This window comes from Chelonoidis abingdonii, chromosome 23, assembly GCF_003597395.2.
Source record: "Chelonoidis abingdonii isolate Lonesome George chromosome 23, CheloAbing_2.0, whole genome shotgun sequence".
NCBI classification, from domain to species: Eukaryota; Metazoa; Chordata; order Testudines; family Testudinidae; genus Chelonoidis; species Chelonoidis abingdonii.
The window spans coordinates 2,995,756-3,021,218 of record NC_133791.1 but is presented as its reverse complement, the minus strand read 5'-3'; the positions used below and the strand labels follow the sequence as shown (position 1 = coordinate 3,021,218).

Sequence of the window (25,463 nt, the reverse complement as noted above, 5' to 3'; positions counted from 1 at the left end):
GCCCCCCATGGGCTAGGCACCTGGCGAGCCTGTCCGCCGGCCGGCAGCGCCGGGCTCCCGCGAGCCCAGACGCGGCTCGGGTGCACATGGGGCTGGCTGGTGCCTGGCGGGGGAAGCGCGGGGCTCCAGCGCTTCGGAGAGCGAGCTGACACCCCGGGCAGGAGAGCTCTGCCCCCGTCTCTCCGGCTCTGCCTGCCCCCACGCGGGGCTCCGGCTAGACACCTCCCCGGTCTCTGCTCCTCTCCGCTGCTCGCCGGGAGGAGCCGGGGGCGCATCACCCGAGCGGGGCTCGCCAGCCGTCCCGCCTGCCCCGGCTCGTTTCCCTCCCTCCCAGCCGGCCCCGAGCCCCGCGCCGTGTGAGTCTCCGCAGGGATGTCTTGGTGTCCAGCCCGCTGAGCGGGCTGCGAGCTGCCATGGAGCACTCCCCCCTGTAGCCTACCTTGCCAGCCACCGAGAGCGCGCAGGAAGGAGCCGCCGCCGACAGCCCTGGCTGGGAACCTGTTGTGTAACCTCGGGGCGGCACAAATGGCTGGGGAGATGAAGATCTGATCCTAAAATATTTGAAACGTGACAATGTGGATAAAACAGCTTTTAGCAATCAGGTAAGCGGCGCGAGGGCACCCCCCACCCCCCGGTTGATTTTTGATCGTCCTGAGTTTGTGTGCCTGGAATCGCATTTTTAGACATTTTTTCCCGTAGCTGGCGTGGATTGTACAAGATGAAATGACCTTTTGCTTCCTCCGTTTAGTTTTCGCCAGGCTAACGTCTGTAGGGCACTTTCTCTTGCGGAGTGCTGGTGGATCGATACGTGGTAGAGAAATCGGTTTAGCTAAGGATTAGACCTGACACTGCCAGCCATGGTCAGTAGTTACTTTTCAGCCGAGTGTTGATCTGGTTTGCCCTGTCATTGGAACTTTAGTAGGATTGAGTATGAACATGCAATGGTACGTGGAACCCGTGTATTTCAATCTATGCATCCATGTCATTATATAGTTCTACAGGCGCGCTCCACGCACCAAGAAAATACCTTCTCCAAGCACATTGAGGATGTCCTTACAAAAGTATGCGTATACACAGATATATAAAAACATAGAGGTTTTATCAACATGCTGATGGCTGCAGTGATGCTGACTGAAAAACTGCACTCGGTTAATGCGTGTGTCTATATAGCTATCTGTTTGTAAATAACCATGTCTATATATACACGTGAATATACTGCATGGGTTGTACAAATGTGTAGGCAACAGTCTGTAAGTACACATGGAAGCATATACACAGACATCTTTGTTTGATATGTTTTTGTATTTGTATGTTTATTTAGAAGGAAACAGTGGATGAATAGAGCTGTATAATAAAATAACTCTAGCATGTAAGTATCTCCCTGTGCATCATCTTTTAAGACGGGAAGAAGAAAACAATTCTTTCTCTTGCCTCTAAAGTGATCTGGTGAAATAAATCATTGGGATTCAGATATTAAGCTGATAAAAGGATTTCTGCATATAGGTATGCAGTATTTACACACATATATAAATTACAAGTGCTGATGAACATCAGACATGCTAAGGATAACGGTACCAGCTGTACTGAAGGCTTAACTTCTGTGTGCAAGTATTTGTGTTCCTTGGAAAGTGAACGTTTTGATACTCTCTGTAGAGTGATGGGAGGAAACTGTGAAAGCAAATGTGTTTTTCTTATGTCTCTCCACTGGGATGCACTCTAGACTCTTGCTTTGGACAGAGAAAGAAAGGAAAAGGAACCAGATTTTTATGAGCAAGCTCCCACCTCCGCTAAAATCTTTCCAGATCCAGTGAATGATGATAGAGATTCATTGCAAAACTATGTTTGTGTGTGTGTGTGTGTGTGTGTATGTGTGTGCGCGCGCGCATTAACCCTTATTCTCAGACTGATATATGTATAAGTCTGAGAGCAGTGGTTAATAGCACACTCTTTATAATGCAGAAGTAAAATCCTAATCTTGTAAAATACTCCAGGAAGTTTCTATGTAAGAGTAGACATCAGTTGGTTTATTGTGTCAAGATAGTATCAACCTGATGTAGAATTATGTAGGAGTTTTCCCCTCACTGTGGAAGGACATGAGGTGCAGTGTTGCTGTGAACATTCCAATGAGCATATTTGGCAACATTTAGCAAATCTGTTTCACTGAACTATACTAAATAAAGGCCTTTTCACACAGATTGTGCTTTCACAAAGGAGAAAAAAAGCAGCTATGATGGGCCTTTTAAAGAGTTAAATAATGAACTTGCTGAGGTTGGGTTTGAGTTGAGTGTGAATCCAGAGGCTTGTCTACTTTCAGAGAAGTACTCATACAGACGCTACCTAGTCTTTATTCCAGACAAAATGGAAATGCTCATTCAATCTCACTGATCCCCTATCAAATTTAGTGTCTAATTTGCTCAGTGCTTTGCCTTCTGCCCCTTGTTTTCTATGAACTCTTGGAGCAGTAATCAGAAAACTTGCAATGCTTCCAGGTGTTTCTTTAGTACAGTGAAAGGTATCATATGATTACTGCTGGTAGGAAAGGAGGTAAGTAGACAGACAGACAGACAGATGGGCGCAAGTTTTAGATTAATCAAGAACTACAATTCAAGGGGAACAGAATCTAAGTGTTATGTAACACATTTCTATTACTGCAGCAAAGTCATCTAGCTGAAGTCTTGTTCTTACTATGATGCTGCATATAGGAAGCGAAAGCGTAATTCTTTCTGCTGATTGAATAATTAAAAGAATCATTTTTTTTTTACTTTCATTGTGCTTTAGTGGGGTTAAATTTGAAGTGGCAGTATAAAAAAAATGACCAGTGAAGAATACTACGTTGCTCTATGATTCCCAGCAAGACATGCCTAAGTGAAATTAAAGAGGATTGGACTATGATTTTGGTCAAATGGGTAAGGTAGAGTTTAAGTCACAGAAATAAGCTGTTTGGAAGAACATTATTAATGTGTATGTTTTTATTGTCCTGGTGGGACAGTCACATAGCCTCTTCCAGTCTCTTGCTGTAGGGAACTGTGGGTCCAGGTGTCTGCTGGACAGAGTTCTCTGCTCATTCCAGCTTGCTGCCCTTTGCATGATGGTTTGCTTTGCTGTATAGCACCAGTACAAACTACTTATAAAATTGTGCTACGCAGCTGTTACCCTGCAATTGAAAATGGGGGGAACGGGGCTGTGAGCTGCTGAAATGGACAGGTTGAGATGAAGGTAGTGAACAATCCTAACCTAGCAGGGGCTTTGATAACATGAGACAAGAGGTCTTTTCCATCACTTAGTCACTGTGTGTCTGTAGCACAGTCCTGGTCTCATTAGGAACAGGGCTTTTTTTTGTTGATGGTGAGCCTTGAGCCTGGAGAGGCCAACAAAGTAGGCTTTGTGGACTGAATTTTGAGGGAGCTGTGTTTAGGATATCAAAGACCTTAAACATCTGATCCAAAGCCCTTTGATGCTAATGGGGGCTTTCCCACTGACTTCACTAGGTTTGGGACCAGGCCCTAAGAGAGAGAACTGCCCACTGAGTTTTAATCAAGCTCTCACTTAAGCTCTGGAGCATGGAGAGGTTTTACTGTTTGTTTATTTTTATATATTTTATATTATTTTCCCCGAGCTCTTATGAAAGATATTTTTCATTGCTTCTCCCAACTTGACTTGACTAAAAGGTGAAGGCAAAAGTGAAGTAGGCAGGATTGTGGTGTCATGCTGGAATTTGCAGAAGACAATACTCATGGAAACATCGCAGACCTCTGTTCTTCAGTGCTTAAGCCTTAAACTGTAAGCAGGAAAGCCCTGGCTATCACTTTCCTCTCCTGATCACTTTATGGATTCCTTTGTTATTCCTCTGGAGTCCCACACACATTTCCATCTCCTCGGAGTCCCTGCTTGGCCTTATCAGCTCTCTCTCTCTCTCTACCTCTGTTTTATTTTTAATAAGAGATAACAAGTAACTTTACTCCTAACCTTTCTGCTGCTGTAGCTTTTCTCGCCAGCTTCCGCTTCAACTCTAATTATGTTCTGGCTTTATTTCTGACCTTTCCCCTATAATTTTCTCATTTTCCTTGAAGAACCACTAGGGAAGCAACATCAAAAAAAGCAAAAGATCCTTCCAGCTCCCTGCTCGCCCCAGTACTTTCTCCCCCTCTAGGCCCTGATGACTCAGAGGGATGTTTCTCTGGTCCCCCAATAAACTGATATCTCCTGCTCCAAGGGCAAAGCTGCAGTGTCTGTAGCTACAGTTGACAGCTTGGAGATCAGTTGTGCTCCTAAAGCAAGTAGGAACAAAACTAACTCCTAGACTTTTAACTCTAGTTTATCTTCAGTTCTAGCTTCTCCATTTTTTAAAATGGGAACTTTCCACTTCCAAAATTCTTCTGGGCAGAGAGAGTGAGTGATCCTCAAGAAACTCAACCTCTTTTAACAATTTTCTCATTTCCTCCCAGCCACTGAGAGCTTCCATTAATAGTTGTTATCCTGACCAGTTCTGTAACTACCCTGATCCATTCCATCCCACTCAGAGACATGATCTATATTGCCATGTCCAGAAATGTGATTGTCCTATGGTAAATTGGACTGCAGTTATGTATGTATAAATCCAACAGAATTGGAATTTCACATATTAGCTCTTTTTTCTTTTAGCTGTAGCTATGAACGTTCCTTCTTTGGGTGGAAATGGGATATTTTAAATAATATTGCATAGTCTTTACAGCATTTTCAGATCAAAACCTGTTGATGGTGCTTGCAGTTTCCCTTGGATTATGTAAAACAAGTCACTAAAAGCATGTAACCTGGCATATTTGTGTTGCGATAACTTTATGGGCACTATAGTTGGTGCTGAAACAAAAAGTTAATGTGCATTTCTCACATCAAGTTCACATAGATTCAGCCAGCCATCAAAGATGGGAACCTTGCATTCTCAGTGCTAGTGTGAATACCAAATAGTGGGAGTTAATGGGTTCCACTAAAGAGGTTTTCACTTCTAGTAAATCCATGCCGCGTCTGAGTCCCAGCAAGCTGTTGCTGGATGAATTGATTGCCACAGAAATTCATCTAGTGTAAGTGACTATGATAGTTATCAGCTACAATAATACTTGAATAAACTGCACTTTTATGCAGCAGTTCATACCTTGTAACAGGCAGCAATTTCACAGATGAGAAAAAGGGAGATGTGCTGATATTAACACCCCTCTTCCCGATGGTATGAATAATTGTTGTAATAATATTGGAATCATCACAGTATTGCCTTTTATTGTGTGTATTCAACAGAGTGATAGCTGGGAAGCTGGCTGAGTCATTGAACAAGAACCTTATCCTGCAGAGGCTTTTGAGGCTTTTATTCTGGAGCACCTGCTCCCTGGGCTGAGAGCGCCTAGGAGCTTCGTAGAGATTGTACCTTGTGTTCTCCAGGGAGGGGTCCAGCTTGCATTTCTCTCCTGTGCCCGAACCATGGAGCAACAATGATTTCTGCATTAGACATGCCTGAGTGCTGTCCTAAAATGCTGGCCCTAGAAAGGCTACCTGCCAGTCCAGCGTTCGCTTACAAATAACCCACTGATTCCTAGATTTCCCCAAGCCGTCTTTTGGAAGATTGCGCTGTAGCTCATTTGTATCCCTAAAAATGATATCTTGGATTGTTGTATGGATAAATGTGATGTTAGAATGATTAACTGGCTGCCCATCAGCTCTGAGCTTTTGCACAGTACTGTTTCAGATTGCCTTATATAACAGTCATATGTTTAAACTAAGTCATTGCTAAATTTTCTTCAAAGGGTAACGTGCAAGCAGAGTCTAAACGTCTGTAAAGATTAGCTCGAAAAGCTGACGATATGCCTGATCTCAATTTTTCTGTTTGAAGTCTGGCCCAAGAGGCCTCATTGTGACCCAGTGCGTTTATGTATGTATACAAGCAGTGGAGAGACACGAGCCGAGCTGCCTCACTCAGCAGCTTTATAGGGTATATGTGGCCGCTCTGGGCATGTCTGAGATGCATTATGAAAATATGCTTACACCTTTAAATAGAGCTGATAGGAGACTGACTAGGAGGAAATATTAAGGAAATTAAATATGCACAGCCTGAAAGAATGGAAGACACAGTTCTAGTGTGCAGGTATCATACAGAATGGAGGAAAGCATTACTGTAATTAGTTAGGAGTGATGATAAACAGTTTAGAATAAAGCAAAGGGGGATGGATAGCTCAGTGGTTTGCGCAATGGCCTATTAAACCCAGGGTTGTGAGTTCAATCCTTGTGAGGGCCATTTAGGAAATTGGGGTAAAAATCTGTCTGGGGATTGGTCCTGCTTTGAGCAGGGGGTTGGACTAGATACCTCCTGAGGTCCCTACCAACCCTAATATTCTATATTAAAAAAGACCAGTCCAGTTTGGATACTATAGAAAGAACTCCTTCTGCCCTGCCCCCTCCACAAAACAAACCGTCTTACCCAGAACCGAACCAGGAAATGGATCCACAATCTAAGATAGGTGGTGGAATTCAGACTCCTCAATATCTCCAAGTCCCAGCTTGGTAAGCACCTCTTGGGTCCTTAAACTGGGTGCTACCACTCCTAAGGGACACTCAAAGAAGCCTGGTGGGAATGGAAGAGGAAGGCTTTTTCTTGTTTTTCCTTTGGACTTGCCAAAGATGGGACCTGGCCCTAAACATCCAGTACTGCACACTAAATAGTCCCAGAAATGAACATCTCCCATTTTATGCATGGTGACACAGAGGCACAGAGAGATCATGGCTAAGATTTTCCAAAGTGGCCAGTGGTTTTGAGTGCCCAATGAAGCCTGATTTGTCTGAAAGTGCTGAGTACCTGGTTACTGCACTAAAGACGTTACCAGTTATAAATAGCTAGAAGACAAACATCTGAACCCAACTGTCCCTTTAAAGAAAAAGAACAGCAATGCATATTTCTTTTGACTTTCATTTTATTTTGACCTCTGCTATAGAGCTTGATGGTTACAACTGATGTTTCTTATGATAGGAATACACTTAATTTAATTTCGCTCTGAAAGATGTTGATGGAATTTGGACTACTGAGAGGTTTAAACTCAATCTCTGTTGCCTGAACTTAACTGTGGGAGATTTACCCACTTTTATCCTTCAACATTAATTTTAGTTTCAGGGGATTCTTTCTGAATTGATATTTTGCCTGGCATTGAATCTCTACTACTTTCCAGCTTTTATCAATTTCTTCTCGGATCTCAGCATCTGCACTAGTCAATTCTGCATTAAAACCTGCCTCCAAGCATTTTCTTGGAATGGCTTTAAGCTGGTTAGTACATCTCTATTAAGAGATACGTGCTCAGACACTATGGCGATGGGTGGCACTGTAAAATCCTAAGATAGATAGATAAATAGATCATTAATTAGAAAATAATAGAAATTCTTCTTCCTGCAGAATGTATTCAATAATTCTGGGAAATATTTTAATTAAATAATACAGAGAAAGAGCTGTGTGGTTTTAGTATTACAGGCCCTCTAGGAATGAACTGTTTTCAAGCAGACTCTGCAGTTCATCTCTGACCCAACAACATAAATATCTCAGTTTCTCTAAGGTGCACAAGAGTATTAGAAAGCAGATCCTTTGTGATGAGGTTTACTAAGTAAATGAGTGAAAATGAGTGATATGGAAGAAAACACAATTTATATTAGCAGCATTGGTTGCCATTACACAAGGGAGCATACAAACATTTCTGAAGTAAACACAGTGTACAACCAAGGTGCATGGTACCCTTTAAAGAAAAGATCTGTTTTGGCTTTCTTTCTCCTCAAGGTGATTACCCTTTGGAATTCCTTGGCTCAGAGCTTCTCTGGCCTAACAGGTTCCACATTACTGGGAATGAAGAAAACACGGAAGACAGGTATCAGTGGGTGTATGAGGGTATAAAATGGGATTGAATATTGAGCAGTGAAGAATGACGCTATTTAATTTAATCTCATCTCTCTCTCAAGGTGTTTCTAACGTACCCAGTCACCATAGTATTTGGCCACAGGTTTGAACTTAATAACTACAAAGTAGGAAAGAAATTTGCCCTCAGCTCATATTAGTGAGGTGCTTGAGGTCTTTGTCAGCTTCCCCTGGAACACTGAGCAGAGTAAATATGGAGGGGGTTTAGGAGCATAAAGTCTCAGGCCCTGCTAGCAAAACTTTGGGACCTTCCTTACAGACTCCTTCTTCCATTACTCCTTCCATGGACTCATCACCACATACTTCAGGGTTTACACCAGCCTCTGGCTATTAGGAGTTAATATGAGACCTCCAAGGGGGAGATTATCCCACATTTGCCTACTGCAGTGTTTCTTGTCCCTTATTCTGAAGCATACAGTACTGGCCACTGTCAGAGACAGGACTAAATGGACCTATATCTTCCCCTCAACTCCTTAGTTTTATTCCTAAATTAAACCTCCCAGTTCCCTGCCCCCAGCAGCAACCAACTGGGTCCAGCACTGACATCTGCAATTCTGCCTCAATGTTCTGGCTGTTCCCCCTTCTAACTCCAGGGAACCAGGTCTCCAGAAAACACCCTGGGAGCATCCCTTTATACTCCAAATAATAGACAACCTGCAATTTCAGGAGACCCTCAGTCCTTCTATTCTTCTCTTTCAAAGATTATTTAACGAGAAACCTTGGTACATAAGGAGAGCATGATCTGTTGTTGCAGTGTGTCATACTGGAGGTCTGGAGAGTCACCTGAACCCAGCAGTAAGAAAAATCTTTTCTTCAAGGGTTTGAAGACTAATATTTCATTTGGAAGGCCCCTTTCCAAGGAAAACATTTCAGAGCTAACAGGATAGATTAGTAGATAGTGGTTGGTTTGCCTGTGATTTCCCTGTGGATATTAATGATCTCAGGTGCTGGCTCAGGCTAGTTACTTGGTGAATTTGTAATGCTAGTTACAAAGTTTAAGGATGTGTGAGTAACTATAAGGAGTAGAGAGCATATGGCAAAAGAGAGTTTAAGTTCCTTCCCCAGCCAGCCCTTTCAGCATCCCGATGTCCAAAGGTGGGATGAAGACATCAGAGGAGAACCTCAAATGCAGGGGAATTGGAGGAGTTAGAGATTAATTTCCTTAACATTTCCTTCTATCAGTGCTCAATGATGCAGCATTTCTGAGGCCAAGCAACAACAATAAGAGGGAGAGAAACCAGGCTTGCTAGAGATGGATGCACAATTGTGCCTGAAATAATCATGATCCCAGGCAGTGGGAACATTTAAAAGAAATAGAGCCAGCTGGTATAGAGATAATGGCCTCTGCCAGAGTGATACCTCAAATCTTATCATTGCCTGCAACAGCTCAAGTGGTGAGAAGGGGAAGAGATAATCTGTGAGATCAGGGTTCAGCTGCATTAAGACAACACTATTTCTCAGCACAGGGTTACCCTCCCAGCCCAGCATATAGCCAGAGAAAAACGCTTCTGAGCTTATTTCTCTTATAACCTCTGCAGAAAGCCTATTCCACTCCAGCTGAGCCCAGCCCCGCCCTCCCCACCTAGGCTGGGCTCTCTGACAATCAGTGAAGAGAGGGCAAATACCTAAGTTAGATCTGCTGTTCAGGCCAGCTGCTGGAGGAGTCTATGCACCAGGTACTAAATTCTACAGGGGTTTAAACTGGAGCTACTCTATTGATTTTTCTGGATTTACTCTGGTGTATCAGAGCAGAATCTGGCCCCTGTTACTCCCTCTCCTTCCATTACCCATGGCAGTTATATTATTTTTTTATTTTAAGTTGTTTTGTGAATTCTAGGGCTGGTGGAAGATGTGGAGTCACTAGGGCACAGGCAAGACTCCACACTCTGCCCTGCTGTGCCTCTGACTGTGTCTGGAGAGAACCCCCCTGTAGGAGTCAGAATGGAGCTCAGTTTGCATGGCCCTTTCTACACTTGGCTCTTGACTCAGACTGCCAACTGGGTTCCCAGCTTTAATTCTGTTTTTGGTGCTGTTGGGATCTGGGGGGAGGCAATATCTTTTATTGGACCAACTTCTGCTGGGGAGAAAGACAAGCTTTTGAGCTGCACAGAAAGCTTGTCCCTCTCATCCCACAGCCGTTGGTTCAAAGAAGATACTGCGTGTCCCACCATGTCTCTCTAATAGCCTGGGACCGACATGGTTGCAGCTGCACTGCATGGGACCCAGCAGATATTTTGTGTGGACACCTGAACATCTATTGATCTCATGTATTTAGCTGGCTCCCATCACTGCAGTGTCTGAGTGGCTTGCAGTCTAATGTGTTTATTCTCACAACGCCACTGTGAAGCAGCACAGTGCTATTGTCCCCATTTTACAGATGGAGACCCTAGGCACGGAGAGACCAAGGCTCTAGTCCTCAAAGGTATTTAGGCTCCTAACTTCCATTCAAATCAGTGGAGGTTAGACACCTAAATATCTTTGAGGATCGGGGTCTAAATGACTTGCTCAATGGCCCATAGGAAATTAGAACAGCAGGAAATTGTATCCAGGTGTCTGAAGTCCCAGATTATGCCCCTAATGACTGGACTATCTTTCCTCTCTAATAATTGACAATAGATGCTGGCTTGTACTGAACTGAAGTTAGAGGATAAAAGCTACCATGTGGGTTTACTGATCTCCCTGAGCAATGCAGCACCCACCCCCTCTTTGTTACTTATCAAGAAGACATTAAACTTAGGTTAAAAAAAAACCCACCCCAACTCTGGGCATAAAGCATTTGACTCTGTTCCTAGAAATATTCATTTTCAACTTTTTAATCTGAAAAGTGCCATCTCTGAAGAATTGTGGCTTATAAATAACAAAGGGAGGAATTATTTTTCAAGTCAACTAACGTGAATTTTTTTAAAAAAAAACCATGCTTTGAAGCTCTTTCTCACAAGCTGTAATTTTATGGAAATGTTATTACATCGGCAATTGCATTGTATTCTTTCTTATAATAGTAGCTGGTACCTAATACATTCTGATGAGTAATACCACCAACAATTATAAATACAGTGCTCTTTTCACATAATACAGCATGTGAATTTGTGCTTGCTGCTGTAGGATATAAATGCCATTTCTTAGTGTTTCCTCTTGTTTGGAGCCCTTGCCCACAAGATGTTTCTGTAATGAAGAAGTAGGTTCTGTACACACCCAACAAGAGAAGTGTGGTGCACAGGCAGAAAAGGGGTATGGATTGAATTTACCTCTGGGCATGTTTTTAACTGCCCACAGTACAAAATGCTGTCAGTGCAATGTATGTGTCAAAGCTGGGCAGCAAGGCCAAACACTGTAATGTTTCTCAGACTTTAATCTAGTGAAATCCCTATCAAACTCCAAGAGAGTTTTGCCTGAGTAATGGCTCTGTAAAGGCTGATTTAAAAAGCTCAGAATCTGGCCCTGTCTGTCAGTAGTAAAGAGCCTCTTGCAAAAGGAATAAGGTTTGTGGTGGCATGGTGTGTGTGTGTGTGTGTGTGTGTGTGAGCCTGTGTTTGTGAGCTGAAGGAGCCAGTCAGGCAGAAATGAGCACACAAGGGAGCTTGTGCAGATGTAGCTGTGTATGTGACAGAAGGTGTGCGTGGAGTGCGCGAGAAAGGAAGGAAGAGCGATTGTGTGTGTGAGAGAGAGAGAAAGTGGAGGGCTGAGTATGTTTGAGACGCTGTAAGTAAAAGGGGAACTGAGGGTTTGATCCTACACATTGAAGTCAGTGGTGCAGCTCCCAGACTGGGCAGTTTTAGGCCCTGAGTGAGGATTGGAATGTGTAAAGCTTTAATGGTATAAAATCCAAGATGCGTGTCCCAGAACTTAATGCAGCCACTTTCTAGTCTTTTTATTGTGCTCAGATAAAAACACAGTTTTATGGAATTTAACCACAATCTCTCGGCAATCATTCACTCCCATCTATAGGGCACTTTAGCAAAACATACATTTCTACGGCAGTAGCAGCAGCAGGCTTTATGAAGCTCATTGCTATGATAAACTCTTAAGCATTGGTTTATAGCCCTATAAATAAGAGATGAGAATGGCAGGTTAGCTGTGTAACTGTATTAGAAACTGTGACACTCAGGAGTTACAAGGACTGGTTGATCACCCTTCAGGAAGCAAGACATGTCTGGGTAGCTTAAGAGCAAATAGTCAGACCTGTATGTTTTGCCATTTTAATATCTATTATTTAGGATAAGTGACAGAGCTTGGACTAGAACTCACGACTCCCAGCTTTGTACTTAGGCCCCTAGAAAGGACCGTGCATGCTGTGGAAGGCTTAGTGCACCATGTGGTCAGGTATTGGCAATGTCACCTTTTCCAGGTGTAATGTTTGCCTCCCTATAATTAGTTCCCTAAAATGACACAAGACCTCGTGTTATGATGTCACCTCCTCCTTTCCGTCTAACAAGGCTTTAAATAATGGAGTGTTAATTAATGCTAAATTGACATGGATTAGAACATCCACTTCAGTACCCAATGAAACTGCAGTGATTAATGCCATGAAGCAAACAGGAAATGAATGCATAATCATTTCCTGCTTCTTCAGCAGTGTGATCAGATATTTACATCTGCCTCTGCCCTTTTGGAATCACTTTCACTTGACCAGTTGAAGTGCCACATTGTGAATCTCTGAAGAGCACGTGTGTGTCACTTACCCTATGCTAAACCTCCTGTGTTTTTAATAAACTTTTTCTCTGCTTGGAACTTCACATGTTGGAATTTTTGATTTTCAAAAAGCTGCATCTCCAAAAGGAATCAGCTCATTTTGCTACAAGCAGTTCACATTTAATAGGTTTTCTCATGAATGAATAGGGGAGTGCTTTACATGCCTTATTCCTTGACTTTATAAAAGGCTCTGTACTTTTCTTTAGCACTGAAGTTCTACGAAGTGAAAAATTCAAAACTTATTCTGAGTTCCAGTCAAAGTGACACATTCTCTGCCAAAATTAATTTTGATAGTTTTGATGCAACGGAATGGCAACATTTGTTATGGGCTTTACCTTGAGGCTAGGCAGCACAAATAGCTTTTAAGAGGAAAGGATTAAATTCATTATATTTTCCTTTCATCCTTTTCTGCACTGAAAAGGTCCACGCCCTTAAGCATTGCAAACCAGCTGGACCTTCACTGTGATGGTGAAGTACAGAAGACTGGACCAAGGATTCTTCAGCAGGACTTGTATTTTAGAGGGGGCTGGAATGGACTCAGTACTAGTTTCACATTGGTCTGCGAGGCTTCAGTGAGTCCCTTATTCCCTTTTTCCCCAGGGAATGTAAGAGGTGATGGCCATAATGCAAGATGAGGCTATATTTTTCAGGTAGCAGAAACTGCAGTATTATACAGATTAGCGATTTAGAAATAGAAGGGACCTATTAGATTATTTAGTCCATTCTCCCATAATGGTAGCATAGGATGTGTCCATGTAGGCAAAATCGGGTTGAGAAGATTCAACCACCCATTTTCACTGAAACTATTTGTTCAGGAGGAGTGCCTATTGGTTACTCAACTCATGGGGATGGCCCCTTCTGGCCAAGTATTGCCAAGGGCACGTTGTCCTGTAAAACTTGCTCCAAACATATACAGTCAAAATAAAAGTGCATGTATGGGGAGGATATTTTAGGCTCCTGCTCATAGTTCACAGTGAAGTCTGTCACCAGAGCCCAGTCAAGGGGCCTAATTCTCTTCTCACATCAGTGTAAATTAGAAGTAACTGTTGAAGTCAATGGAGTTAAAGTGGTGTAAGATTGGTGCATTTGGAGTATTCTTGAGGGAAGAACTCTATGACAGGACACAGCTTGTGTTGCACACAAGCCAGTGGTGTGGGGAGTGAGCCCTTAAGAACGGCACCTTCACTGCTGCCTTCACTTTCTGAAATCAAGAGCCAGATGGCTATTAAAGTCGCTGTGACACCAGCGTGAATGCCTGGAACTAATGTGTGCAATGTGTCCCTGTGGTGCAATATGTGCAATCTGTCACCCTGGTGCAATGTGTCCCCATGGTGCAGTGTGTCCCTATGATGCAGTGTTTCCCTGTGGTATAATGTGTGCGATGTGTCCCCGTGGTGCGATATGTGCAATGTGTCCCCATGGTGTGAAGTGTCCCTGTGGTACAATGGGTGCAATGTGTCCCCAGGGTGCTGTGTGTCCCTTTGGTGTGATGTGTGCAATGTGTGCCCGTGGTGCAATGTATGCCCGTGGTGCAGTGTGTCCTTTTGGTGTGATGTGTGCAGTGTGTCCCCATGATGCAATGTGTCCCTGTGGTGCAATGTGTGCAATGTGTCCCCGTGGTGAGATGTGTCCCTGTGGTACAATGTGTGCAATGTGTCCCCGTGGTGAGATGTGTCCCCGTGGTGCAGTGTGTGTGATGTTTCCCTATGGTGCAGTGTGTCCCTTTGGTGTGATGTGTGCAGTGTGTCTCCGTGTTGCAGTGTGTGTAATGTGTCCCCACGGGTGGGGGGAGAAGATGTAAAGTGGTGTCAGGCACAGCAGTGTGAAGCAATGGAAGGCAAGGAATGGTAGCCTGCAACCCTACCCTTTCCTACAGAAATGCCTACAAGAAGTGGAGGTCAGGCTGCATCTGTGGCTTGAGGAGATTAAGCAATAACAAGATTGAATAAACTGTAAAGCTTGAAATAAAGCAATGAGGAAGGAGAAACCCCTCATCATCATCGCCAGTTTGCCGGATTGAGACCTTGGACTTTCCTTTGCAGAGAATTATTTGAAATGTTTTATATTTCTTGCAAAAGTCTTTTTTTTTTTTTTTAACAAATTGCAGGTCAATCTAATATCTGACTAGCATTTAGACTTTACAGCATCTGTGCCCACAAACATGCTCCTTACAAAAAATAATGCCTCTGATGATTCACGTTCACCTTTATCCTGCAGAAGTTCACCCCTGCTGTTACTGTAACCATTATAGCCTCAGTCAAAAGTCTGCATGCTGCCAAGATGTAGCTGTGATCTTCTTCTCTGTGTGTAATATGATGGCCATGGCAAAGAGTATTTCTATTCTCACAAAAAGGGAAAAAAGAAGAAGAAAAAGAACTTGCTTTACAGTAAAGGAACGTTGTAGACCTTTGTGTGAAGAGGTCAGAGCCAATCCCCTGGGGATTGCTCTTGGTGTCTTAGGCATTTTGTTTATCTGCATCTTTTTAGCTTGTTTTCATTTTCTATTACATAGATCTGAGCTATAAAACTTCTCCAGAAACAAGCCACAATCGGCAGTCAGCAGTTTCAGCTGTCTTCAAAGATTTTTTTTTTTCATTGAAACTTGTGCTTTTAGGGATGAGAGCAACACTAGAGCAGAAATTGGGACAGACAAGGACCTCCCTGACACAACAGAATGGGCTGACATGAGAGTTTCTAGGGTTCTCAACATCGGTCATTATAGCTGTGTAATTTTATTTTGAAAGCCCCATGCTTACCCATAGCACTATATAAATAATAAACAATTAGCAAACAGTTCAGCTATTGCTTTGTGTAGGGTGTCCCTGTTCCTGCTGCGTCTTGTTCTATTCGGAGTAAATGAACCACGTTTCTTCTGCTAGATACAAACTCAGTACAGAAGAGACTGTCTTTGCCACATGTTTGTATAGCACCCAGCACAATGCGGCCTTGATCTATGCTTAGGTACTACTGTGATAGAGATAATAATAGTAATTATTATATTCTATCCTTGGTTTTGTAGCCATATCTCTGTATCCATTGCCTTGTTGCACCAGGGCAGACGTGCTTGAAGCCAGTGGAGTGGCTATGTCTGAATCTCTCTCACTCTTCTTCAGCACCTAAACTGAACCTTGCTTGTTCCAGCTCAGAAAGCCTGCTTAATTTCTCTAGTGCATAATTGATTTGTCCTTTTAATGAGAGAAGTGCCCAGGAAATGAGGCAGGACTCTTTAATAAGAAAAAAAGTGACTTGGATGAAGATGCAGCAACTGGAGTTGAGAGGCCATGGATTTTTGAAGGCAAGAGACATCATTTTCATGCACAGTTTCTGTTTAGTTTCATCTTAAAGGGAAACTTCTTTGATTTCCTGTAGACAAAATTTCAGGGGCCGAGTCCTCTCTCACTTGAACTGGTTTTAAACCCGTGTAATTCCATTGAATTCAGTGGAATTACTCCTGATTTACACTGGTGAAGGTAAGAGGAAAACCGAGGCCCTATGTATTTTAAGGTCCAACCCTGCAAACACAGCTGAGTGTAATTCTTACTTCTGAGAGTAACTGACCACACTGGGAGTAAGCACCATGGTAGGCACTACTCTCAGTGCTAAGTATTTGCTGGATTGAATAGCGTCTCACTCAGACCTGAACATCACCAGCTGTGGCAGCTACAATGACGTACAATGTAGTAACAATTCAACTTGACTCTTTCCTTGCTGATGTAGGTTTTCACGAGTGGCTAAATTACCAGATATCACAGCAGATGTGCAGTGAGGTGGAAGATTCATTAAGAAGAACAAGGCAAACTTCCCCCTACCCCTTTGCCTCCTCCTTGACTTTTGCCTTCTGAGTAGAGAGGACACCGGGGCAGTGCGGAGACTTGTGTTCTCACTGATCACATCAGCATTGAACAGAATCATCTGATATGTAATGAGCAGCTGCAGGGAAGCAATGATCAAAGAAGCTACCGTTTGCAACAGAGCTTGTGGAACTGACATTACCAAATAACAACAGCACTGCAGGTTGCTGGGCTGGCTGGCTAGCTCTCTATGGTGCCTCTCCTTTCTGCACCAGATATCATGCCTTCCTTTCTTCTAGTCTCTTATGCTGATATTTTAAATGTTCTTGCTTTTCTTGTTCCTTTTGTGTTCTATAAATGTTTGTAGAGGTTCCATTCTCTTTTGCTTCTTCAACCGTCATTGGGTCTTTTTTCGCCACCACCCTTTTGTCCATCATTCATTTCCTTGTGGTGACATTCAGAATTCTTGATGCACTGTGCACTAGCTTGCAAAAGTACCTGCTACTTTAAAATCAGAGGGTCAGAGTCTGAGCTCAGTTACAGCGGTGTAAATCTGGAGTAACTCCATTGATTTCAATGGACTTGCACCCTGTACCAGATCCGAATCAGGACCCGTTATTGTCAGTGTCCATCTAAGCCTCAGTAACGCATGCGTGTACTTGATTGTGTAAGGCTATTGTGAAAAAGTGACTACACAATGGACTTAGGGTCTGTCTACGCAGCAAGAGCTGCGTATGTGTTAGCCCACTGGAGCTAGCTTGAATCCAGATAGTGTGGGTAATAATAACAGCAAAGACATATGTGCCCAGTGTCTGTGCCAGGCTTGTACCATTTGTGCTGTGGCGTCTTCACCGGTATTGTTACCCGCATTAGCTGGATTCAAGCTAGCTCAGGCAGGCTAACCTGCCCAGAGCATTTACTGTGTAGAAATACCTTCTGGCTTCAATTCAGCAACTAACTTAAGCACATGCCTAATTTAAAGCATGTGAGCTGTCCCATTGGAGTCAGTGGTTCTGATCACATGCTTAAAATTAGGAACATGATCAAGAAAGTTACTGAATCAGAGCGATGGTCCATCACCAGGGCTAGATGAACGAAAGGGTCACTGGAGTCATGGCGGTCTGGGAGTCCCTGAAACAATTGTATTTAATGCAGTAACATGCATATTTCAGTGCTCTGAGTTCATGCCTTGGAATGAGGAATTCTTGAGTTCTAATCCTGGCTCCGACGTTGATTCCTTAGGGGCTTGGGACAAAGCTTCTGTACCCCATTTTCCCCATCTGTAAAAGGGGAGGAATACTTCTGTCACCTCTTTGCATGGGGTTGTGAGGATTAATTATTTAATGCTTGTAAAGTTCCTCGCAGGTTGAAAGTGCTACACAATTGATGCTAGTACGATAATCATATTTTTATTTATTAAGGTTCCATACACTAATGCTTCTTACTTTGAAATGGTCAGTAGCTCTGAAGATTCCAGTGGTCCCAGGGATCCAGTCTCCAAGATAGAACAGCCCTTTGAGAACATCCAGTCCCATACGGGAGCCAGTGCAGGATTGTGTCCTAGAGCATAGATAAGTGTTTTGTCCGCAGAAGTTACAAAAGTCTTCCTTTCACTGGCTTGTTCTTTTATGAAAAGCAACCCCCTGTCACCTTTCCAAGGGCTAACTGGATTTCTATCCAGCTTTTAAAATGTTGTTTTGTTTATTTTGTCACATAAAAAAAGCTTGATCATTCTGCAGAAAATGGGGTGGGTTCGTAAATTGATTAGACAGGAGATAAATGTGAAAAAGTCTGAAAATTCAAGAGCAAGGCAGAGAATCCTGTCAGAAAAAACTCATATCAGAAAACACAGGTTCCTCCTACAGCCACATCCATCAGTGTCTGCATCAAGGATGCCAATAAACTAAATCTGGCAATGTTACTTTTCAGCTTCTTGATGAAAACATGAATATTGCATTGCTCAGCTTTGGAGCAATGGCAGCAAATCTGATACCCTTTGTAACAAATGGTATGTAATAAAATAACCCCCTGAAACAATAGTCTGACTTGTATCACACTATTACTATTGTGTATACTGCCCACAATGGGCTTGGGGCTGAACAAACACAGAGGAAGGCAAGGTCTCTGCTCCAAAGAGTTGATAATCTGAGGGTGCATCTACACCGGAGCTGGGGATGTAATGTGGAGTAGATGCATATGTTCTAGCTTTGCTGGCGCTAGCATGCTAAAAATTGCAGCGTGGCCGCAGCAGGCATAATAGGCTAGCTGCCAGAGTGTGCACTTCCAGTTCTTTGATGGGACTGTACTTGGCAGCAGCCAGCCTATCCTGCTGCCTGTGCTACCATGGCTTCACTGATATGTTTAGCGCACTAGCTCACTGAGAGGTAGCATGCATGTGTCTATTTGAGCTTGGAAATGTTGGGAATCATTAAGATAATAAGACAGAAAATATTATATCACCTCTATGTAAATCCATGATATGCCCACATCTTGAATACTGCATGCAGATGTGATCTCTCCTTCTCAAAAAAGATATAGTGGAACTGGAAAAGGTTCAGAAAAGGGCAACAAAAATGATTAGGGGTATGGAACAGCTTGCGTATGAGGAGAGATTAATGAAACTGGGACTTTTCAGTTTGGAAAAGAGATGACTAAGGGGGGATGTAATAGAGGTCTATAAAATCATGACTGGTGTGGAGAAAGTAAATAAGGAAGTGTTATTTACTCCTTCTCATCATACATAAACTAGAGGTCACCAAATGAAATTAATAGGCAACAGGTTTAAAACAAAAAAAGGAAGTATTTTTTTCACACAGCACACAGTCAACCTGTGAATCTTTTTGCCAGAGAATGTTGTGAAGGCCAAGACTATAACAGGGTTCAGAAAAGAACTAGATAAGTTCATGGAGGATAGGTCCATGAATGGCTATTAGCCAGGCTGGGCAGGGATGGTGTTCCTTGCCTCTGTTTGCCAGAAGCTGGGAATGGGTGACAGGGGATGGATCACTTGATGATTACCTGTTCTATTCATTCTCTCTGGGGCACCTGGCATTGGTCACTGTCAGAAGACGGGATACTGGATGAGATGGACCTTTGGTCTGACCCAGTATGGTCATTTTTATGTTCTAAATTATGCCTCCAGCTCCCAGGTAGACATCCCCTCACAGACAGATGAAGCGTGGGGGAGAGGAGTAAGTGCTGTTTGACAGTGGCTACAGCTGATCTAACAGAGAGAAGCGAGTGCATTAGTAGTGCAGGGGGATTCTGCATAGTCATGGGAGACCCTCCAGAGATGCCCAACAGCCCGGAGCAGAAGCAGGGGATGTGGATACTGGGAGTGAGCCAGGGTTGGCAGTTAGTTGGTGGAGGGACTCAACACCAGAGTCAGGGGAAAGGAAGTAGGTTGGAGTGGCATCAAGCACCATCACTTCTGGTTGAATTAGAGGGCAGCTGTTAGAATCTGCCTTATTCCCTAATAAGGGAAATGAAGAGGAAGCAATGGGTTGAGGGTCATGCAGTAGTAACCAGCCTAAAACCCAGGTCCTTTGCATGCTCAGGCGTGCCCTTGCCAGTGGACCATGTTCCTTCCTAGCTCAGCCCTGCTTTACTGTCATTCATCATCCGGTGCCCCAGATCCCCCAAGAAAGAGCAACATCATCATATTTTGTGAGCCATGATGAACAGTGGGACTCTGAGGTAAAAGCTCCTCAAGATGCTGTTTGATTATCTGGGGAATTAACAGACCTGTAGTTTTGAAGGGAATATGTATTTAGTCTGGTCAGTCAAATCAGTATCATTCTGAACTTGCCTGGTCCTGAAGCTAAAGTAACCTGTTTTTATTTATTCCTCATAGCAGTAGAGATAATCTCTAAACCCTTTGGTGTATTGGTTTAATACATAGGTCATGGGTGTTTTTAAAGGAAAACAACAACTTTTGTGTGTTTTCATGCTTAGGTGAGGTTCTCTAAGCCCTCTGGGTATGAACAGGAGGTAAGCACAGAGCGTGGAAGCTTCCCCTACATGCACTGCCAACAGCTCTGGGTTGGACAGTCCCACTCTTGGGATCAGAGAAGTTTTCCAGGCTAATGCAGCTGTGGTTGTGGCTTGTGTGGTGTGGGCCTACGCATTGAGAAATGAGCAGAGGTCACTAAACACACTTCAAACAGTCCATTAAACCGACACAGACAATGGTTCTGAGTCACCAGGATATGAGTTGGGTTTTGTGCCAGTGTAACTTCCCTGGTTTCAATAGGGTTACATTGCTATTGAACTGGGGTAACACTAAGGTGATTCATGTCCTTCGTGTCATTTCTAATTCCACAGACATGACGCTTTCAGCTCTTTACAAATCTATTTCCTGGGCTTACTTACTTAAAAAAAAAAAAAAAAGAAAAAGAAAAAGCTCAACAACCCCCAGTCCTTCCTATTTATTTTAATTTTGCTGCCTTTTCTTAGTTGCACAATTTATTGGGATAGTTCTTAAGTAACTTTTATTTTCCTTGTACTCTTTAAAAGCCAACAATTGTATAAAATGGTGAAAACCCGCAATGCCTGGCTATCAAAGTTGCTCTTGTGGTTTTGTTCTCTGGGTGCAGGCTAGGCCTTCTGACAAAGGCATTTGCCATTCAGTGCTGCAGCAAGGAGTAAAATCTAGTCACCATCCTATCGGAGCTCCTGTAAGGACGTCCATATATGCTGCATGTTTTGGGATTCCAAACAGATTCAATTAGATGCTTGCTAATTAGGGAGTATAAAGTGAATATCCTTAGCCTACCCAATAACATAATGTGATAGCTCGTTATAAACGTGCCGGTCATGTTCATTTGTGAAGTTTAGTTATTGCTTTTGCAGTTACTCTGCTGTATACTTAATTGTATCTGTTTTCTCAGTGTTGTGGATCCCTACTTTGTCTTTCCAACATATTGATATTTTGAATACATGCATGTCTGTCATGCAAAGAGCCAGATATACTGCTACTAATTATATATTTATATTTGCACCCAGTGAAGGCATGGTGCTTGCTAATAAATACAGTGGCTTCCAGTGGAGGGAGAACCAGAAAACTGCATTTCCCTTTGGTTTGTTTTTGGAGCTTTGTAACCTGAAAGTCCGAGTTAAGGAGTACAACTTTTCTAGAAGCTTTCTAGTGGATTTGGAACGATTACTAAGACAGATTTCCAAGAATGTTCTGTTTGAACTGCAGCTCCCTCCTTGATTCTCCCTGGTAGCCGTTACTCGTTCAGAATCGTAGGGGAAAGAGTTAAATCAAAGAGACAGGTGCAGTTTTTAGTTTAAACAGCCAACTCATACAAAACCCCTTTGTCAAGACTGGACAAACACCGAGTGTTATTTCAGACAGTTGGATGAAATGCCCTACTGTCCCTCCCGAGCACATTAAATACATGTAGTGTTTGGAAAACTCCTTTGGAAGCCTGCATTTTCAGAAACACTGACAGCGTGCAAAATTGTTGCAGACTGCAACAGAGAACAGAGTCAGAGGAGAGGAGCTATCAGTGATTTCTTTAAATGGCCCCTGTCTTTGAGAGAATGGACGTTTACCAGGGAAGGTGAGATATGCTAGGCACAATCTGCACTAGAGGATGCTGCTCTGATGAGCTGAAAAGAAGAGCTGTAGCCCTTAGAACTCACAGTTTGTTTCTCTCTCGAATCTCTTCAGCCTCTTTCTGGGGCCTGTGGCTGTGAAATTCTGGCCCTCCCATGTACTCATTTATGCATTTTATTTCCTCTTGTATTTGCCAGCTAATCATTCAAAAACGAGGTATTTTCCTGATCACTTTACATGGGGGGCCTGATTCTCCACCATGCTGCTCCGGGAACAGTTCTTTGCACCAGTGCAATGTGGGTACCTAATGCTGCCAGACCAGAATGGGCAGCATTTTACATCCATTCATCCCTCATTTTGGACTAGAGTAAATGGTGATACTGACTGCCGGGCCATGGACAGTCTGGTGCGTGCCACCGTATTCCCTGCTACCTTGTTGGAGGATTGAAGGGATTGAGCTCCTACCACAAGATCCTAGGGATTTTAAGAACAGAAAGAGGTGTTCCACATGAACTTCCTAGCACCTTTTAAAATCTATTTTATCCCCACCTTGCTATTTCACCAGCCACTGCTCTTGTCCTCTAATCCGTTTCCCTTCTCCAGACACCAGCCTTTTGCTTCATATATACTCTTCATATTCTCTTTGACTCTATCATCATCCTAGTGACACCATCCTTTACCCTCCACATGGAGCACTTTTGCACAACTTCCCTTCAAGTTTCCTTAATTTTTGGTGGCGTACTTTAACTCTGGACAGTCTCACCGGTGTGACAAAGCATCTTTAATCCGACACAGGTCCTTGCTGTGCTGATCAGCTCTGGATCCGGGTTTGCAAGTGGATCCATACTTCCCCCAATATTGGGTGCCTTTGAATGGTTTGGGTCCATTATAGAGACAGGACCTGAGGCACAAGATCCTGACACTGCACTGCATACACTTCCCCCTGTGGAGAAAAAGTGACACATGACAGATGTTAGTCATACTGCATAACACACTGCTGGAAGGCGCTCAGATACTACAGGGCTGGGCATAGTGAAAAAACCTTTGCAGAACAGAATCTGAACTTTCTGAGTGTCAGATCTGGGGTTCCACTCAAGGCCCCTTTTTTCTTTTTAATTTCTCACAGCATTTCCAAGAAGAAAACCCAGCTTCTGTAGCCTTTCCTCAGAACTTCTATTTTTCAGGCCCAGCTGGTAGCATCTTTAATTGCCTTTTTCTGTCCCTTTCAATAGAAGTGAAGCCTGTCACTCAGAAAAGAGAGAAGCTGATGCTATGAGTCCTACAGCTTTCCCAACACTGCCTTATGATTTACGAAGGATGAAATTATAACCCAAAGAATCTTCCTGGGGAGACCTAGAATAGATATGGTGGGGCATAGAATGCTTAGAGCAGCAACAGGCCAGAGCAACCTGTGAATAACCGAGCTTGGATTTTATAAGGAGGTTCTGTGGCGAGATGTTGTTCCTTAGAATTCAGATGTAGATTTTATGTGTTTCTTCCTTTGTTTCACCATCCTTCCCTTTCACTCCATAGCCTGAAATAATCCCATGAGAGCAGTGAAAGCACCTAGAGATCTGTGTCTGACATTTTCTTCACGTTAGTTACAGCAAATCTCAGGTAATATTTTCCTAAATGATTTTAATTTTAATTATCTGGTGCTACGTGCACAGCTATTTCTTGGTGCCCTATGAATCACTCTCCACTCACTCCCAGGCATGTCAATGCAGGTCAGTAGCCATGAAGACTGCACAATGTGCTGCAGTGACGTTGGGTACAGACATCAGCAGAGAATTGAGCCCTGTGTGTGCCACTCTGTACTTATTTCCCCATGTCCTGTAGATGAATTTGTGAATAACAAAGCCATGGCCAACATTTTCAAATCTGGGTGCCTGAAGTTAGCGCCTAAAGATCAATTTAAGCACCTAGATATAGGTCTGATATGTGTCTGATTTTCCAGAAGGGCTGAGCACCCACAAATCCCATTGACATCAATGCAAGTGCCTCAGTAACTCTGAAAATATGAATTTAGGAACCTAATTTTAAGCCTCCAGCTTTGATAAATTTGGCACATGGCATTAATAGAGTTTAAATAGCTGGCCCTTGTGAGCTAAACTCATAATTCTCTAGTGTTTCCCACGCACTGTCTGCCTAGACTCATAGCACACTGAAGGACAAAGCAGGAAAAAATGTTTCTCATACCACTGAGAGGTCAAAAATATTCCTCTGGTAAAGAGATGAACTTCACTTTCCCCATGGCTTTGTCTAGGCTCCAAGGACTGGCAATGCAGGGCTTCGGATGTCTGCTAAACAAGGTCCATACCCTTAGCCAACCTTAGCTGGACCATTGCTTGGTTTTGGAAATCTCTTCTCTGTTCAGTATAAGGCACAGACACAGAATCTAAATCTCCTCCCATGATGATTTTGCCTTGGGGTGACTCATCTGACTTCAGTGGTGTTACCTCTGATTTCCATCAGTGTGTGCCAGAGGCCTTAGGGCATGTTGGATTGCTGTCACTGATAGAGACCTCACTCCTGTTCCTGTTATCTCGTTAGTTGTTCCCCGCAATTATTTGGTATCATGGACCTGTGGATCTTCCCCTTGGGCTGGGGGGAGGCTTTAGCAGTGCGCGGGCTCTGCTCTGCCCGCCCACTTCCTGGATACCAACAGGACTGACAGAGTTAATAATGGTTTAGATGTAAGTGCTGAATTGGAAAAAATCTTGACTGGCCAAATTCATCCCTGGTGCAACTCCACTGATGTTAAAGGAGTTACACCAAGGGATAGACTTGGCGTACTATGTTGTGAGTTATCACATCTTATATGATTGGGTCTGTGCTCAGTACATCAGCAGATGCAAGAGACCACTGGGTATTAATTATGACTAGGCTTGGAAAGATTAGATTTTTACCAGTAAATATTGATTTCACTGTAAACACACAAACCAATGAAAATATATTGCCACCAATAAAAATCAAAATGTATAGATAAGAAAAATGCTACTTGAGAACTTATTGGAGTTTGATCTGAACATATTTACTATGTATATTTTGACATGAGATGTTGGATCATTTGTGTTTTAATGGTTATAAAGCTTTAACTTTCACTCCCAACATCTACTGTCAATAATTATTGTCTGCCCCTGCCATAATTACCTGCAACTGTGAAAATTTAATTAGATAAAAATTGGGAAAAATATGCTTAAATGTAAACATCAAGGAATTACCCATGTAAATGATAAAAGAATAAAATTCGACCAACCCTAATTATGACCTTTCACTCTGAGTTCTATTCACATTTGAAGCTTATTTATTTGCAGTCAGGGGAGCTCCAGATTATTGCAGAAATGTTGTGTCACTGCTCTCTACTTCTCACATCTGCTCTGTCCTCTCTCCATATGCATATCCTCAAGATGTTTGAGACAGCATAATAGGCCTGAAGCAGAGGAATTACATGTAGCTTTTTAGGCTGGGGTTTTGAGCAACACCTGTGGGAATTGAATGACTG

The 25,463-nt window shown here is 43.0% G+C and overlaps 1 protein-coding gene across 3 annotated transcripts in view; it reads left to right on the top strand.

Annotated features, from left to right (window-relative positions):
• The first annotated feature begins 414 nt into the window (after positions 1 to 414).
• AJAP1 (adherens junctions associated protein 1) overlaps positions 415 to 25,463 on the top strand; it is a 110,432-nt gene continuing 85,383 nt past the window's right edge. For all 3 annotated transcript variants that reach the window (XR_012654770.1, XR_012654769.1, XM_032763762.2), the window contains exon 1: positions 415 to 602. Coding sequence is in view for 1 of the 3 variants with exons in the window: in XM_032763762.2 (XP_032619653.1) it covers positions 574 to 602 (29 nt within the window). In the remaining 2 variants the exon portion in view is untranslated. The remainder of the gene's footprint in view (positions 603 to 25,463) is intronic.